Below are 17871 nucleotides of genomic sequence, written 5' to 3'. Positions count from 1 at the left end.
CTCAAAGAAGAGTGCTAAAATGGATTTCTGGCCTAGAAACTTGTTATTGCAAAGCCTGAGCAAAATATAAAAGAATGGATAAGTTTGAATGCAACCATTATGATTTCAAAGTAATCTCTCTTTCTTGAGAAGAGTCTTATACAAGGAATACTTATACAAGGAATAGTGTTTACTAATGAAAGGGCGAACACCTTTAAATACTAGATATTATTGAAGAAGCCAACCCTCAAAAGAGTTTTTGAATTTCTCTAATTAACCGGAACAGTTTCCTTGAGACAGATGAAATGTTAGGGAAGAATATTGCATGGAAATCAGTTAAAATTTCCCAAGGCATAGGATACATAGACTACTGTATGCATGCTGTTTAGTAAAAAGGGGGAAAGCCTTCTAGCTTCTGGTTAATCTTACCTTGTCACAGAATGAACTTTAGAGAACTAACCACCTTCCTGGATGTCCTCAACTAGCTGCAAACATGTCAACATTCTTCTCAGTTTAAAGATTCTGTTACCCTTTTTCTTGACTTCAAATAGCCTGTGCATGATCACACTCAGTATGGTTGACTTTGCAGAAAGTGATAAGATTGGTTTCCTTCACAATAATTTAAAACGTGTGTGAAAAACAAACGCTCCATCAAAACAATGCACACTTTTTAATGTGCCCCTTCAGAAGTCAGATACACAGTACAAATTCTGTTTATTTAGCTGTGAATTGCATCAGATGTGCTTCAGAGGCAAAATGGTGCTAAGATGCTAATGATACACTGGGGATGAAACATCAAGGACCACATAGGTAATAGCAGCAATCTATTTAAAAATTGTACATAAAAATCAAAGGAAGAAAATTAAGAGATCATTTTACAGACCACCACTCAATAATCTCCCACTAAGAAAATGCAGATGGCTCATTCTTCGCATAGAACACTAAAAACTAACAAGTACAAACAGTGGATATACCTCTCAGATTATCAGGTAAATTCTTCCAAAACTCAATATGAAGTGTTCAGAAAAATTAGAATAATGTTCAGGTCTGTTCGGGTTTAAGAGTTTTGTATTTATCACTGCAATGAAGGCTGCAGGTAACATATGGAGAAGGTTTTTAAAAGATTCCAAGCATAGCAAAAAAATTTTAAATGGGGTTCTAAAGACCAAAATTCACCAAACAATAATAAATTAAAGGTCCCTGGGTGGCAGACCTAAAGAGAAAATATATCCACAGAAGAGTAGGTAGCTTCAAAAATAAATAAATGAGAGAGATACGATTGCAAACTATTCAGATGCAAAAAAGAAAAAATGATCAGTTCCTTAAAATAGCAATAATGTTTTTAAATAACCAGTGCTGAATAAAGCTGTATTATTTTTGATCACCTGAAACAAAACAAAAATGCTGACATATAGTAGATGGAATAGAAAAAGTAATCACATGAGCATGTTATGGCAAAAGGATGTAAGATAAAGTGGTTTTCTACAGATAAATCTGAAGAGGAAGAACAAGAAAAATCATAGTATTCTAGGATCAGAAGGAAGATAAGCATTTGTGCCAAGACCAAGGATGCCAGACTTCTCTTTGCTGTCATTTCCCATAACACACTGAATGGTGACTACATTATTGACAAAATACAATGGGCAAATATTACATAAATAATAATTTCTTTGGTAGAATACTGGGGTGATCCATCGAAATTATGCTGCTCTTCAGTACATTGCACATTTTGATCAATGTTTCCCAGAAAGTGTACCCAAGATGTTGGGACTGGTAAGAAGTTGAACATATATTGCTATTTCATCTTTACAAAAAAGATGATAAAAACTGAAAATGGTGCTCTGTTTTTACTTGGTTCCTGATTATATAACATGAACAACAAGGTTGCTAATCTGTAGTCCATCAAAGCTCATAATAACTGGCCACACAGACTCTGGGCACATTCATGCTACTTTTGATTGCAGCTTGAAAGTAGCCCAAGTACAACAGATCTGCTTTAGTGATTGCCTGATCACAGAAGAAAAATCCACTAGCATACTCATTATCGGACCATGTACTACTGCAGCTTTAAAAGTGACATTTCCTCCTACTGCCCTTCAGCACTGCACAAGAATTACATCTCCTCTTTAAAGCAGTGAAGTTAAAGAATGACTAATTACAGGTAAAACCTGAACTGAAATAAAACTATTCTGCCATGGCTTCCAAAGTCAACAAAAAGGACAATGGAACTAGCAACACACAGATAACTACTTTTTCACTTCAGTTCAGTGCACGTGTGATAGCGAGAATCCTGTTATAGCTTTAAATGCTATAACACCTCTAGTTTCTTATGACTCCTAAACAATGTATCTGTGGGGAGAGACACAGGCAAGGGAAACGTTTATTCACAATATTACATTCAATAGCTGTTTAACAGTCTAGCTGCTTTAGAGATGTCCAACCATACTGATTAACGGTTTAATCAGATTTAATTGTCCTTTAATCTAAATAGAAGGCATGTAAAAGAAACAGTATAGAAGTGTACTGTTTATGGTAAGTTTACAAAACATATAAAATGCTGGATGGCACAAATAATACAGTGCTCATATAAACAGATTGTTTAAGCTAAGTGCTTAACATAAACGGTCCATCCATACATGTAACAAAGAATATTTTAAAGGGACCAGAAACATTCCCTATAAAAATAATGCTATATGGTGCAGAGTGCTTTATTCAGTGTATTTATGTGAGAAGTGTTCATAATTTTCTCTCACAACCATGTTCATTTTCCATTGATTCCACTTTACATTCCATCTGAAGGGCAATGTTTCTTTTCTTTACCATCAGCAGTTTAAAGCAAGAGTAGATGAAAGCAGGAAACAGCAGCATAACAGGTACCAGCTGGAACAGTGTGCTTGCAGGTATCTTGGATATGTGCTACCTGTTGCCAAGATTTGTGCTATCATCTTTAACTATGGTACCGAAATTTTCAATTGAGGTAAATTCAGAGGGCAGTTGAGGTAATTTTTTTGACACCTCTTCGCTGAGCAAGTGTAGAGCGGCCCACTGGCTCTAAAACAGGTGACTGATTCCGGTTCAATGCAGAGTATGTAGCAGCCATGGCACCCTAGAAATAGAAAGGGTTTTAAAAAAATTGTTAAATACTACTCCGTAATCAGGGGTTACTTTTATTATAAACAAGCAACTGTGCTTAATAATACAGAAGTGCATTGCACAGATCAAAATGGTCTTATGTTACATTTAGCATCAAAGTATAAATTTGCTAATATAGAACTGGGTTTGCAAACTGATTTGACCCTGAGTGTACTTAATGTTAAATGTTAGTGAAGTGCTGCCCTGACCTGGATGGGAGACCACCAAGGAATACCAGGGTTGCTACACAGAGGCAGGCAATGGCAAACCACCTCTGAACATCTCTTGATTTTAAAACCCTATGGAGTTGCCATAAGTCAGCTGCAACTTGAAAGCAAAAAAAAAAAAAAAAGTGAAAGTCATAATAACCATAAGTTCGTTCTGAAACTCAGTGGGGTAAAGGAGCAATGCCTATGCAAGTGGAGAGGAAAGCACAAAGCTACCTAACATGCTTCAGTTTTCAGGCAGCATGATGCCTGCATCAAGCCAGTGTATTAGCCTTTGGTGCCTTACTTTGCATGCTTTTTCTATTCTACTTTTAAAACATGATTTGCATATTATTAGCTCAGTATAAGTAAAAAATTAAAAATACAAGATATATCTAGCCTAATTTTCCATGGTTTTTCATGCCTCCACGTATCAGTAATATGGTTTGTCCTTTGAGATCCAAGTAAATGCCTTGCCTGTCAAACATACATAATTCCAAGAAGGACTTTTTACAAAAGTTGTTGTCCTCATCATGGTGTATGAACAAATTAGTGCTGGGACAGCAGACTAAGAAAATATGCAAGAGACATATAAACAAAGTTCAGACTTAAGCCAGTAGGTAACTTGGCAGGTGCAGTCAGAGAGGGGGATACTTGAGAGAACAGTAGAGTTGAGAGCAGAGGTGTTGTTTTTTTTTTAAAGAAAACAGAATGTTCACAGCTGAATTTCAAAAGCAGTTCCCAAGTATTATTTACCTTCACAAGATGTGGAGCGTCCTGCCGGTTTAGCTGGAATTGAGGCAGCTGATCACAGTGAACAATCCATGGATGTTTTAAAACTTGGGCAGCTGTCAGTCTCTGATGAGGGTCAACATGAAGCATTTTTGAAACCAAATCCTGTGAACAGTGAGGTTATTTAATCAAGTAAGCAAGTTTTCAGGCTTTTAATGTGTAAAAGGCATGTAATATCAAGTATACAGATCAAAGGTCACCTTAAAGTGTTTCAGGTCATTCCAATTTAGTTTTTGAAAACAAGACAAGGAGAAAGTTCATTTATCAAATTAGAAAAAAAATTACAAAGGGTGATCCAAATAAAAGGATAAAATAGTTTAGATCCAGCTGAAGATTTCCACTTGCATTTGAGCTCTTGCACAAGAAATGCAAGAAAAAGATCACAGTAGCTACTTGCATAAGTGTAACTTAATTGTATCCCCACTTGCGCTTCCACAAAATCTTGTCCCACCAATTTCTTCACAGTATAACATACAGGAGGAAAGTGCTAGGTGTTGCACAACATCATGCACAAGTGAAACCGTGCTAAGTCCATTTATGTTTCCAGTTGTGCACTGCTGGATCCATACATGTGGCATATTTATTTAGATCATCACTGATCTTCGTCAATAGTCTCAGGTTCCAGGGACATCCTCTTAAAACCTAATTTTATTATTTCAAAGCAGTAGTTTGGGCACCTGCCTCTTTCTGAGAAAATGAGTGTTCTTTTGGAAGAGAAAATAAACCTTTTTTAAAATTCTAACCCATGAAATGGTTAGAATGGGTACGAAAATGTAGCCATAAAGCTGAACTGTAGCAGAATGGATGGAACAGAGCTGAGCCTCAAGTTCTGTTTCCAGACTGATTGGCCTTATCTTTGTTCCTCCAAGCCATGTTTCTTCCCTCTCCATTCTCTTAGGTTTGGAGATGAGGTCAAGTCATTTGAAGCTGCCTTCTACCAAATCAGACAGGCAGCAGCTCTCCAGGGTCTCAGGCAGCGGTCTCTCATATCACCTATTGCCTGGTCCTTATAACTGGAGATGGTGGGGATTGAACCTAGAACCTTCTCCATGCAAAGCAGAGGCTTTTCCACTGAACCACAGCCACAGTCATGCACCCGATGCAGGGCTACCTACTCTTTCCTCATTTAAATGTAAATTCCTGTAGCCACATCAGTCAAGATTCTTATCACTGCATGCAAACTTTGGACAAGGTGGCCTTGCTTCCTCCATGCATCTCCCCTCTTAGCATGTCTGTGTGTGCACCTGAGTGCTGCCATAGGCAAGTGTTTGTGTGTAAATTATTTTCCAAAGTGTTCCCAGTTCCTGCCTTTCCCTGCTACTACTTGTGTTTACAAAGGAAGGGGGGAAATTAAAGGAAAGAATGGGGGAAACACATTTACACATAATCTATGCCAGGTAGGAGCCCCAAGCAGTTGCAGGGAGTGGGAAGCATAAAGCAGATGGCAATTCTCCATGGCTTTATATTTTGCTCTTCTTCAGATTCCAGCATACCCTCAAGATACACAGGCCAGAGAGACTGTATGATGTACAGACTATACCAGTAGAGACAAATTTATTTTTATCAATTTCAGACTAACTAGGGTACAGTATGCAGCACAGCTGAGGAAGGTGAAACTGCCTGTTAACCCAGATGGTGGAGTCACCATTTTCTAACCCCTTAACTCTAGCCCTGATTCCACCCCACTTAGTTGGTTCCATGCAAAATGGCTCTCTTCAGTGTATATAGGACAACGCAAAAAAGTTTCATTTCTAACACTGTAGGAGGGGAAATCTGTCCTAACCCAAAAAGTAGGAAACATGGGGCAGGGATTTCACATCTGAAATTTTATTTGGTACTTCTGGAGCATTAGTGTCAGTAATAAGCCATTCTTCGGAGAATTTCCAGACAAGGATGACATGACAGCTATAGTATAATTTCTTCTTCTAAACATACCTTTTTCTAAAATGAAAGATTCAGGGTCAATTAAAAAATATATACCATATTTTTAAGGCATATAAAACCTTGTATTCTTTCCTATGTTATCATAAAATGTTATTCAAAAATGCATCTGACATAGCAACAAAAAGAACGTAACATATACTTGCCTTCGCTGTATCTGAAACAGAATTCCAGTATCCACCACTGAGAGAGAACTTCCCACTACCTATTCGTGCCAAAATTTCCTCTGGAGTATCATCAGGGCCATTTGCAAAGGGAGTGTAGCTAATTAAACAAAGAATTTTTAAGTGTTAATATGTTGTCAAAGGTTTTCATGGCCAGAGTTCATTAGCTGCTGTAGATTTTCTGGGTTGTGTGGCTGTGGTCTTGGCATTGTAGAACCTGACATTTCACCTTGACACAGAGAGTACTCCATCTTTCTGTGTGATACTTCTGAGGATGCCAGTCACAAGCTGCTGGCGAAACGTCAGGTTCTACAATGCCAAGGCCACGGCCACACAACCCAGAAAATCTACAGCAACTAATTTAAGTGTTATTTACAATTTCTTGTTGAGTTCAAACTATTATAAAAGTAATACAACAAGCATTATTAATAATCAAAATACAGAGTACGTAACACACGGCTATGTGTACTTTAGAAAGTGGTTGTGCCACCTTACTGAGGTTGACAAAGGTAGTTTCAGAGAAAAAACAAGCAAAATAAAGTACATTCTATATTTGAAGTCAGAAACAGGAAAAATGCTCAGTACTGGAAATTAACAACTGGATTGCCAGCAACACCACTTTTACTGTTATATGAACTTCAGGTGCCAGGATCCTGTCCCATCCACTGCAAACCTCCCCTTCCCACCTGTCACCTCCACCAACAAGCCGAAAAAGTTTAATTGACCTGGCCCCCTCTCCTTATGTTCTGTGTGTGACAAGCCATAGATGCTCAAAGGGCTTCTGAACTTTTTCAAGAAATTTGGCCATTCTAGATGTTTTCAGACATGTTGGTCCAAAAGTAAAAGCCAAAAAGCCAAGAACACAATAAATGGGGTTTTTTTTTGGGGGGGGATAATACCTGCCCTGATGGAGAGTTCTCGTGGAGTTGAAAGCTTGCTAACTGTTTATGTATCATTTGGTTGGTCTTAAATAACAAGTATTACATGAATTGTGTTCATAACTTTAATTGCTGAAGTAATCATGGTAATCAGCATTACCAGGGCAGGATGTAATAATAGTTTATTATTTATTAATTTAGATTTACTAGACTGCCCTTCCCTACGAGTAGGGCTCAGGACGGCTTACAACAGAATAGTATACAATCTCAATATAAAACTAAATTAAAACAATCCAATAAATACCAGTAGGTATGCAGGAAAGTAATAGCTCCTGCAGGGCATGGATGTCCTCCAGCAGAGCATTCCACCAGGTAGGGGCCAGGGTTGAGGACAGCCGGACTTCCCTCTGGCCAGGGACTACCAGCAAGTTCTTATTTCCTGAGCATAGTGCTCTTCCAGGGGCATACTGGGAAAGGCGGTCCCAAAGGTATATAGGTCCCTGACCGCTAAGGGCCTTAAAGGTCAAAACCAAAACCTTGAACCTGATCCGGTGCTCCAAGGGCAGGCCCGCATAGAGCAAATTACAGTAGTCCAGCCTGGAGGTGACAGTTGCATGGATTACCATGCTAAGTAGGGGCGAGACAGGTAGGGAGCCAGATGCCTGACCTGGTGAAGTTGGAATAATGCCAGGTTGGTAACCTGGGCTTCCATGGATAAGGAAGAATCCAGAGTCATGCCCAGGCTCCTAATGGCCTGTGCTAGTGATAGAGGCACACCCTCCCTCCACCTTACTGTCGAGACTCCTCTTGTGAATCAGAGCAGCAGATTCCTGAAGATGTTATCTTTTAAACTTGACTCAATTCTGTGGGAATCATAGCTCACATAGCATCTATGTATAGGTGATCAGATTTAGTACTAACTTAGTTTGTTATGACTGTTGATATATGTTGTAAACATTTGTATTGATGACTAACTGGTTGGTTTGTAATATTGGATTTTCAGGACAGTTGTATAGTGTTTTGCAGTTATTATATTTCTTGATATGTTATACTTTCTCTTAATAAACATTTAAAACCAAAAAAAAAAGAGAGAGAGAGAGAAAAAAGAGTCAGAAGCTGGCAACCCAATCAAGGCTCCCCCGCCCCCCCCGCCACAGAACCTCAGTCTTTCCTGGATTCAGTTTCAATCGACTCTGTTTTAACCATCTCACCCCAGCCTCCAAACCCTCAGCTAGATTCCTGGGAGTGGTATCTGGCCAGTTACCCATCAACAGATACAGCTCGGTGTCATCAGCATACTGATCACATCCCAGCCGGAAACTCCGCACTAGCTGGGCGAAGGGGCGCACATAGATGTTAAACAACATGGGGAGAGAAGTGCCCCTTGAGGAACCCCACATTCCAGGTCACTGTCCCTCCCAGCGCCACCCTCTGTCCCCGACCATGGAGAAATGAGGGGAGCCATTGCAAGGCTGTCTCACAGATTCCAGGATCGGCGAGGAGGTAAGTCAATAGATCATAGTCAACTGTGTCGAGCGCTGCTGTAGATCAAGTAATATCAGCAGCACCGACCCGCCTCACTCCAGCTGTTTGTGGAGATCGTCTGTGAGGGCGACCAATGCTGTCTTCATCCCGTGGCCGAGGCAGAAGCCGGACTGAAATGGATCCAACACCGATGCATTCTCCAGAAATTTCTGGAGCTGTTTAGCCACTGCTCTTTCAATTACCTTGCCCAGAAATGAAAGATTTGAGACTGGGCGGTAATTGGTAAGGTCCATAGGATCTGAGTTTGGTTTTTTCAAGAGCAGGACAACCGCTGTCCCCTTCAGCCCCCCTGGGTTCAGGAAACCCGTTGAGCATATAATGCCTTACTCCACTATTTTTAAAGAGGACTGGGCAGTAAGGACAAAAAGGATTTGCTGTTCCAGCTCCCACACAGAGGACGGAATGCATGCAAAGGGAATGCCTGACCATTTGGAGGATGGGTTGGAGAGAATGGGAGTACACAGTTTGGAACAGTTGTTCTCTCTGAAGATAATGTCAGGTAGATCTTTTTTGTAATAATAAGTGTGAACTAAGCAAAAGTTCATGCTGCTTAAAGGGGACGATCAGCATAGGTCTCATTCATAATACTTTTTTTAAAAAAATCTACAAAATGGAGAAAGTGGTGGCTGAACAGGTAACTTGTTTTTACTTATTCAGTTATACCCCATTTTTCTCCCCAGTAGGGACCCCAAAATGGTTTACATTGTTCTCCATTTTATCCTCACAATAGTCCTGAGACACTGAAACTGTGTGACTGGCCCAAGGTCACCCAGCAAGCTTTCATGGCAGAGTGCAAATTCAGACCTGGATTTCCCAAATCCTAGTCTAACACCCTTAACTGGGTCTCTATTCTATTCACTGGGTCTCTATTCACAGTTCACGAACTATAATATGTTTAATTGACCAGATTGGATAGTACTATATAAACAATGAAGTCACTGCAATAAACAGTGGGAATGAGTTTCTACCGCTCTGCATGACTAGGACCTACCCATGTGCTCCTTGGATTTCCAACATTACTGTGTAGGAAAGTGCCATAGGGAACCTGCTGCAATAATATCTGAAGGGCCCCTTAATTTTGCATCTAACTAGACCTTCCACAGCCATATGATGAAGGTTAAGATGCTGTTCATTGTGTACCTTACCTATACCCTGAAAAGTAAAAGTAACTTGTACTAGTTAATTCTATTAATAACTTACATTCTTATGATTTCCAGTCCCAGTAAAATTTGAGCAACTAGTAAAAAGCTGAATAAACTTTTCAGACTTGCTCACCAAAAGCCACCTACCACTAAAAAGCTAATGTAAGGAAAACGGTAGGAATGCCTAATATCAATGATTAATTCAGATTGTGTTTACTTCCTGAGTAGTGTTAGTATGCATCATGGTTGAGGGTGAAAGGTGCGTGTTCATATGCAAGTGCATGAATAGTTTGACATGCAGAAGGGGTGAAGAATGGGAAAACACAGAGACAATGGAAAGCAAGGGGATGCAAACACATCTTAATAGAATATTGTGTATGCCTATGTTTCAACATATCTGCATCTGAGGCAATGTGGTAAGAATGGGTCCTCAAGATTTGAATCTCTGAGTAGATCAAGAACTCTCGGTCCATTTTTACAAGTCAATATAAGACTTTTCAGCTTAGTGCCCACAGACATACCCTGTCAGCATTGTATAAAGCAGAACACCAAGGCTCCATATGTCGCATGCTGCATCATAGCCTTGCCTTTTTAAAACCTATGGAAAACAATTCATCCATTAGTTTCTACAAAGTAAGTTACATTGATTGTGGTTATTACCATTACTTCAGTCACTTAAAAAAATCTGGAAGTGTGGATTTCCTTTAAGTCTACACAACTACATCTGAACAATTACATAAGCCACTAGACTGAAGACAGCTCTTGTGTGTGGGGATTCTAAAACAGAAGTATAGAAAAAGGAAGCCTGAAAACTCCCATCAAATACAATAAGAGTTAGGAGCCTCAGAAAAGTCAAAGTCTAGAACTACATAAAAAAGGAGTAAGAGGAAAAGTCCTTGTTTCTGGCTTCGGGGAGTCGAGGACAGCAGAGCAGAAAACCACTCACCACACCCACTGGTGCCTTGTCAGCAGTCTCAGTGCTCTTACAGGAAGAGGAGAAATGCTTCATGTTCTGACTAGTCCCTTGAAGGCTTCTCAGTTGGGCCAGCACATGCATAGTAACTATAACGGAGGCCCAGTGCAGATACAGTACAGCACTAGGCAAAGAATCATGAAAGTATATCCCTTTTTTTTCTTGTCAAAGTAGCCATTTACCTCAGGAGCAACAAAGTTTGCTGTGTAACAAGGAGTCATTAGAAGGCCATTTTCTGCTCTCAACTGCTTTGCAAAGCCAAAATCACAAATCCGTATTGATTCTGGATTGCCTGATTCATCAACATACAGGATATTGCTAGGCTTCAAATCTCTGTGTACCACCTAAAGCAAAACAAAAAACAAGTTTTTTCTATCACCCAAACACTCTTTATTTTCTTGCTTAACTGTGGCTTAGTAACAAGCATCAATAATCTATTTTACAATTGTCTGTTCATTGACTTCATATTATGAAGATAATTATGAATCCTTCATTCAAATTTAGTACAGCTGATTATGAGCATTCATTTTGGTGGTTTGCACACTGGAATAGGTTTGTGTGGTATCCTTATTGCTACTGTGGCAACTGATACAATGCGGCAGCAATGAGTCTTCCAGATGGCAAGGGTTTTTTAAAATCAGCAATTGATATATCTTCTAAGTTATAACAATCTGTCCATCAAGTCTATCGGGTTCACAGCTTTCATTTTAAAATAAGTAAGTCTCTACATTGGCTATTTTTGTATGATTCTGCCCTTGTATAGATCACAGACATTATGGCACTGCAGCAACTATGTGAAGCTGTTACCACAAGGATGCAATTTTTGACAATTTACAGCAATGTTCATGTAGCTATTTACTGTTCATAGTTCCTTGTTCTTTCAGTCTTTATAGTTACTTCTACAATGCAATACTAGTGTCTAATAATACATATCAGAAAAGAGAAACAGTTGGGAGAATGAAAGTTATTTGTACGATAGAAGGATATTTCTATTAGGTCAAAGGTAAGTGTAAAATAATACATTTATAAAAATACTGAAGAAAGCAAACTTACTCCTTGTGCATGGAGGTATTCAACAGTTTTTGTTATTGTCAACAGGACAGCACTGGCTTCTCTTTCAGAAAAAAATTTTTGTCTAAGGATTTTGTCCAGAAGTTCTCCTCCTTTCATTAGTTCTGTCACTAGGTATACGTATTTCCCATCATCATACACCTGAGAAATGAAATGTTATCACTGAAAGTGTTCCATGATATCATACCGCAGAAGGTGACCTACAAGATTCTACAACTGTACAAGCAACCTCAATAAGGGGCACAGGTTCTGAGGAAGCCACAAAATATTCCATTGGTATTAGAACTGAAAACATTTCTGGGCAATATCTGACAGTACTTACCAACAGGTTTCCAAGTTATATGACCACCCTTCAGCAGTTTTGGAAATTATCACAAAATTTGATTCAAAATTTACCAAGATCAGCAAATTAGTGCAAGAAGCTAGAAATTGTGAACCTTATTAAGTATATCACAATATGCATATGAACAGCAGAGAAGTCAGGGGAGAACAGTGTTTGTTTAACATTTACACTGTACATTGACAGAAGCAGTACTTCACTGCAGTCTGAAGAAGTCCAGCATGAAGTCTAAGAAAACACCAAGCACTCCTCAAGATCTCTGCAGTTCATGGAGAACTCTACAGAGCAAAGAAGATCTCTGTTATGGCATGCAGGGTACCTACCAAGTGAGTGGATTAGTTGTAACCTGACAAAAGACATCATGCTGAAATTGATTGAATTCCCCTCCCCCCCCCCAAATCAGTGAAGATTCTTACTTACATCTTTGAGCGTAATAATATTTGGATGCTGTCCGTATCTCAACAGGATTTCTATTTCCTCCGTGGGGTCCCTTTTACTCTTGTCTATAATCTGAACGGGAAATATGATTTTAAATGAATTAACTTAAACTGTTAACAGTTTGAGCCTACAACTGCTTCCTACTCGGAAGTTCATCAGGGAGAGCTAACCCCCTTCCAAAATCAGCTTTAGGGTCTTTGTGACAAGCATAGCAGCATTTGGCCTCTTTATATGTTCTGTCCTTGGTATACCCTCCTGTCACAGAGGGAAATAGTTGGTTTCAACCTTTTTCTTGGAGTATGCCTCTGAATAACAGTTCCTGGGGAAGGGAACAGTAACAGAAGAATGCTATTGCCCTTCCACAACGAAGGCACTGCATGGCCACTGTAGGAAATAGGACTGTGGATTAGATGGACCCTTGCTCCAATTTTCTTTATGCTATCTTCTCTCTCTGGTCCAGACAGCTGGGCCTTTGAAGATGCAGTGGAGACTATCTTAGCCCAGACTTCCTGAGTTAAAATAACTTATTTATTTTTTCAAATTTATATTCCACCCTTCCCTCAAACGGGCTCAGGGTGGATCGCAACAAATAATTAGGCCATTCAGCATCATAAAAAGACAATAATAAATAGTTCATTGACTCTCTTCCATCACTGGCTGGATCTGAGGTCAAAGGCGAGGCCATCAAATGAGCCTGTGCTAACTTTCATGGCTTCTAACCAAGGAATTCTGGGAACTGTACTTCTATGAAGGAAATGTGGAATCTCTTTGGAAGCTGCTTTGTATGCTTCAGCAAGCCAGATGGCTGGGGGAGAGGTAGCTTGGTGGCCACTGTAAGGGCTTCACTTCAATATCTGCATGTAGGCTTCACAAACCTTTGCCACAAGGCATCTAAATCTTCAAAGGCCTAGAATCATGGACTCCTTACTGCTATACAAAAATGGTCATCTTTCTAGATCATTGGACCTACCACTCAGGGGCGTAGTCAGAAAATTTTGGTTGGTGGGTTGTGGGGAAATAGGGGACACCCCAGCCGCGCTGGCTACTCCTCTTGCAGCAGCACAAGCAGCAGCTCTGGCTCCGCTGTGACCTCTAGTCCTTTTGATTGGAAAGATTCAGTTTTGGACTACTTTATTGTGTAAGCCAGGTAGGGAGAATCTCCAAATCTCACTGGCTTGCATTTTGGAATTTTAATTTAATTTCTCCAATTTAAAGAAACCTATTTAATTTCTCCCATTTAAAAAAACCTATTTATTTTTCAGACCAGACCAGAAAAAAAGAAAATGAGACTGAAACTTCCCTGACTATGCCTGGGGTCATTTAAAAATAAAAATAAAAAATCCCTGGGTTCATTTTGGAAAACCCCACACGCATCTTACATTAAAAAAAATTTCCATGGGGCAACACTCATCTGCGGGGGGAACTGCCCCCAAATATTCCCCCAGTGGCTACAGGCCTGCTGCCACTTTTGATTGTTTGAATACTGATGAAATTGGAGTCATAGTGGGAGCCTTCCTTCTAAACTCATCCTCACCTACTTTATTAGATAGCATATTGTTTTCTGCCCCCTACTCCAAACCACTTCAACTGGGGAAGTAATCTCTCCTAAACTCATAATATACACACTCACCCACAACCATGGCTCCCAATATCTCATCCACCCAAACTCAAACCCTACCACAGATTTACTGACAATATGCTTAGCTATAAGAAAAGTTACCTTTACTGCATATTCCATATTTGTTGCTTTATGTATACATCTTTTGCATACGGAATAGGAGCCAACTCCTATGTCTTGCTTGACTTCATATCCATCAGTAAACTGAATACTGTTCCTGTGCAACTGCTACCAAAATAACATTATCAATTAATGAATACTTTACAAACATCTAATATCTACGAACTGTTTACCAATTACTAGTGAACTACACGGTACTTTTAAAAAGGTCATATTTACTGAATTTTATTCTCATCTCTGTTCTGGCATAAAAGTTAGTGAATGAAATACAGTCCTGTTTACTGCTTACTATATTTTATGTGGAAGATTTTGACACAGGTATGCAGCAAAAGTTGTAACGAATGAGATAAGTGATTGTATAAAACCTGCACATTAAAAAAACCTGATCTATTACAGTCAGGCGTGTAAAAGCAAGGGCTATTTAGATAGCAGGAATAGGACTACAATAATTAAAACAGAGGTGTGAGGGGGGGGGAAAGCGGGCCAATGTTATAAATTGCTAGATGCATATTTTGCAAATGGGAAGAATTTAGACTACTTATCAGTCTTGAGGTTGTGATTTACAGCAAAATATCAGTAAAAAAATAAGGCCAAAATCTATAAGCCCGTGTGTAGATTCAGGTTTCAACATGTTCAGTGACTACTTTCCTTCTACATGCCATTCATACAAGAAGCCAGCATAAGGAAAATGTAGTCACTTTCAAAAATCCTCTTTATGCAGATAAAGTCCTTGTATAAACTGCATGTGCAATTTAACCACCTGTGTATATAATTTGGGTCTGTGCATCCACATGCAGAACTGCACAAGCAGTATTTGTTCTGCTTGCAATGCTCACAGTGCTAATACAAAAAGCTCTTCATTAAGAACATTCACCTGAACAATTGAGTGCACACCAGATGTCTGCATTGCTTGAGTTTCATCATCTGATGTAATTGCTACAAAACTGAAGCCTCGAAAGAGTTGGTGAGCATTAGCACTGGGAGGAATACCAGGTGAGTCTGAAAGTAAACACACACACTTTACCTGGAGAATCAGATGATATTGCAGTTAACCACATATAGGTACTTTTGATGTATGTCTAGAGGTGCCTCTTTCCAAACAGGCTTTATCTGCGATTTTGCCAGCATTTATTTACAACTAGTGAAACGATCACAGTTATAGCACATGGGATGTGTGCAGGCTTGTATACTGCAGTGAGCATATCCCACCCACTATGCCCATGGAAACAAGGAGCTGGACTACACAGTTATGGTTGCCAGCTCCAGGCTGGGAAATACCTGGAGATTTTGAGGGTGGAGCATGAGGAGGGTGGGATTTGGGGGGGGAGAGGGACTTCAGTAGGGTATAATGCTATAGAGTTCCCCTTCCAAAGCTGTCATTTTCTCCAACTGAACTGATCTTTCTCGCCTGAAGATCAGTTGTAATCCCAGATCTCCAGTCACCACCTGGAGTCTGGCAACCCTATATACAGTGCTAACAGGAAGGTTTCCTAAGTATAACAGTCCCTCCAAAAATGAAGCCCTTTACACATGCATGGGATGGGTTGATTGCTCTCCCTACCACCCCAGCAGTGGTACCATGATAGTCATCAAATTCTCCCAATTTTAAAAGGCATGGCTGTATGGAGGTGAGGGTATGCTCAGCGATTTCTAAGTGAATAAATATCACCTCTATAAGCACTGCGTGGTCATAGTTCTTAGGATCAGAGCCATAGTTAATTTATAGAATTTGCTACCAAAATATGTGACAACCATACTAACTAGAAGACTAAACAAGTTTGCTGTTAATCATGACTAAGAGGCTAGAGGGTCTCTGCAGAAGACACAGTGGTCTCCATCACCTGCCTGTGGGCTTCCTGTGGAATTTCAGTGGCCACAGTAGGAAACAGGAAGCCGGATGAGGCAGAGCTTTAGTTAGATCTAACAGGGTTCTTCTTCTGTTGACAACTGTTTCTTAAACGTGGTCCACTACTGAACAATTATAAGGAAAGCACTTCAAGCAGTGAAGCCATGGGCAGAATAAATATATCGAGCTGTTCCTTTTTCTCTTGCTTTTTGCTCTGCATGTGTTCTCAGCCACTTGTTTCCCATCTGGGCTTCAAGAACAGAAATAATTCCCCTCTACAAGGAAAAAGTGGCCTAGATAGCAAAATTTAGGCAAAGTAAGGGTTTGGTTCTCAAAACCCCCCCCCCCGCCCCCATAGAATATTAAACGTTATGTAACCAAATTTGTAATATTTGCTGAAGTATCTCACCTTTTGGGGTTTTTGCTGTAAATTCAGGATCAAAATAAAATGTATCTTCAGGTCTACCAGTCGCAGGTTTAAATGGTGGATTAATTTCTCTTCTGTACAATTTCTAGGATAAACAAATGTTACATAATAGAACAACATAAAGCAATTAAGAATTTTATGATTATTGAAAATTTTGCTCTTTTACTTTAATTCCTACTCACATTCCAGTCTATTGTGGAGAAAAAATGATGCCTCTTAATTTCTTCAACTCCATCTGGACCTGCTCCTTTTAAAAACCAGTATTGGACATATTTAGTAGAAAAATAAGAAACTTAAACTTGAGATAGGGTAGGGTAACTTCATTAAATACTTACCTAATCTGTTTGCAGGGTTTCTCTTGAAAAGCATTCGTAGAAGACTCTGGGCTTCTGGACTTAAAAACTGGGGCATTCCAAGTTTGGCTCTATATAATAAAACATTAATAACATGCAAATATTTTATGGTCGGAATCTGTGATTGTTTGAAATTTAGCAACATTGTCTACAAAACACAACTCTTGTATATTGTGGATGTAGAATTACCCCTTGCCCACCCCAAAAAAGCTCAACATAACTTAAAGCTTTCCTAGAGTAAGGAAGGAAACAAAAGAAAATTAGGGAAGGAAATATTTGGTAAAGCAAATACTGCAATCTATGAATATAATTTTTGTATACAGAAAGGGTAAGGCTAGCAAACTCAGCTTTGCTGAAAAAAATCCTGGCTGTAAAATGTGAAGACAATGCTAGCTTTGCCCATGCCATCCTATGCAGAGTTACTTTTGTCTGCTGAAACCACTGGACTTAGATAGATAGTGACACTGCATATGATGGCACAGTTAACCCTCCAAAAAACAAAGGAAGGCTCAATAAGATTTCAGTGCATCTGACAATCTCAACCTTCAAAAAGAGATCAGACTGATTAAATTTCACTGCATGGCATTCCAAATCATGCCTAGTTGCTGTGATGAGGTGGCAGAGGGGTAACGAGTTGAATACAGATTAAAAAGAGGGATTTATTTATTTTACAAAATTTATATCCCACCTTTCTGCCCTCAAACAGCATCTCTGGGCTGCCTCTGGGGATTGGCTGTTGCTGACTCCTCCCCATCAGGGCTGAAAGCCTCAGGGAGCTGAGACACTAAGGCAAGCAAGAGGAGATCAAGCCTGGGTAAAGAACCAGTTTCACTGAAGGGATTGGCCACTCTTGCACTCCCTATTGGTAGATTTTGGGAGCTTCATTAAACGGGGGGGGGAGTCTCT

At 39.6% G+C, this 17871-nt stretch overlaps 1 protein-coding gene across 3 annotated transcripts in view; it reads right to left on the bottom strand.

Moving 5' to 3' along the window:
• Window positions 1-261: 261 nt before the first annotated feature.
• Window positions 262-17871, bottom strand: part of RPS6KA3 (ribosomal protein S6 kinase, 90kDa, polypeptide 3) — a 66215-nt gene continuing 48605 nt past the window's right edge. For 2 of the 3 annotated variants that reach the window (XM_015411333.1, XM_015411335.1), the window contains 12 exons: window positions 16948-17036; window positions 16795-16859; window positions 16595-16697; window positions 15214-15338; window positions 14322-14447; window positions 12584-12673; window positions 11806-11964; window positions 10935-11096; window positions 10301-10377; window positions 6197-6314; window positions 4074-4214; window positions 262-3085 (listed from right to left, as the gene is read on the bottom strand). In XM_015411333.1, the coding sequence (XP_015266819.1) occupies window positions 2963-3085; window positions 4074-4214; window positions 6197-6314; window positions 10301-10377; window positions 10935-11096; window positions 11806-11964; window positions 12584-12673; window positions 14322-14447; window positions 15214-15338; window positions 16595-16697; window positions 16795-16859; window positions 16948-17036 (1378 nt within the window). In that variant the 3' untranslated portion in view covers window positions 262-2962. The remainder of the gene's footprint in view (window positions 3086-4073; window positions 4215-6196; window positions 6315-10300; window positions 10378-10934; window positions 11097-11805; window positions 11965-12583; window positions 12674-14321; window positions 14448-15213; window positions 15339-16594; window positions 16698-16794; window positions 16860-16947; window positions 17037-17871) is intronic. The other variant, XM_015411334.1, reaches the window with a different exon arrangement.

This window comes from Gekko japonicus, unplaced genomic scaffold, assembly GCF_001447785.1.
Source record: "Gekko japonicus isolate JY-2015 unplaced genomic scaffold, Gekko_japonicus_V1.1 scaffold2326, whole genome shotgun sequence".
Lineage (NCBI taxonomy): Eukaryota > Metazoa > Chordata > Lepidosauria > Squamata > Gekkonidae > Gekko > Gekko japonicus.
The sequence above is the reverse complement of the archived record's forward strand: the minus strand, read 5'-3'. Positions and strand labels throughout refer to the sequence as shown.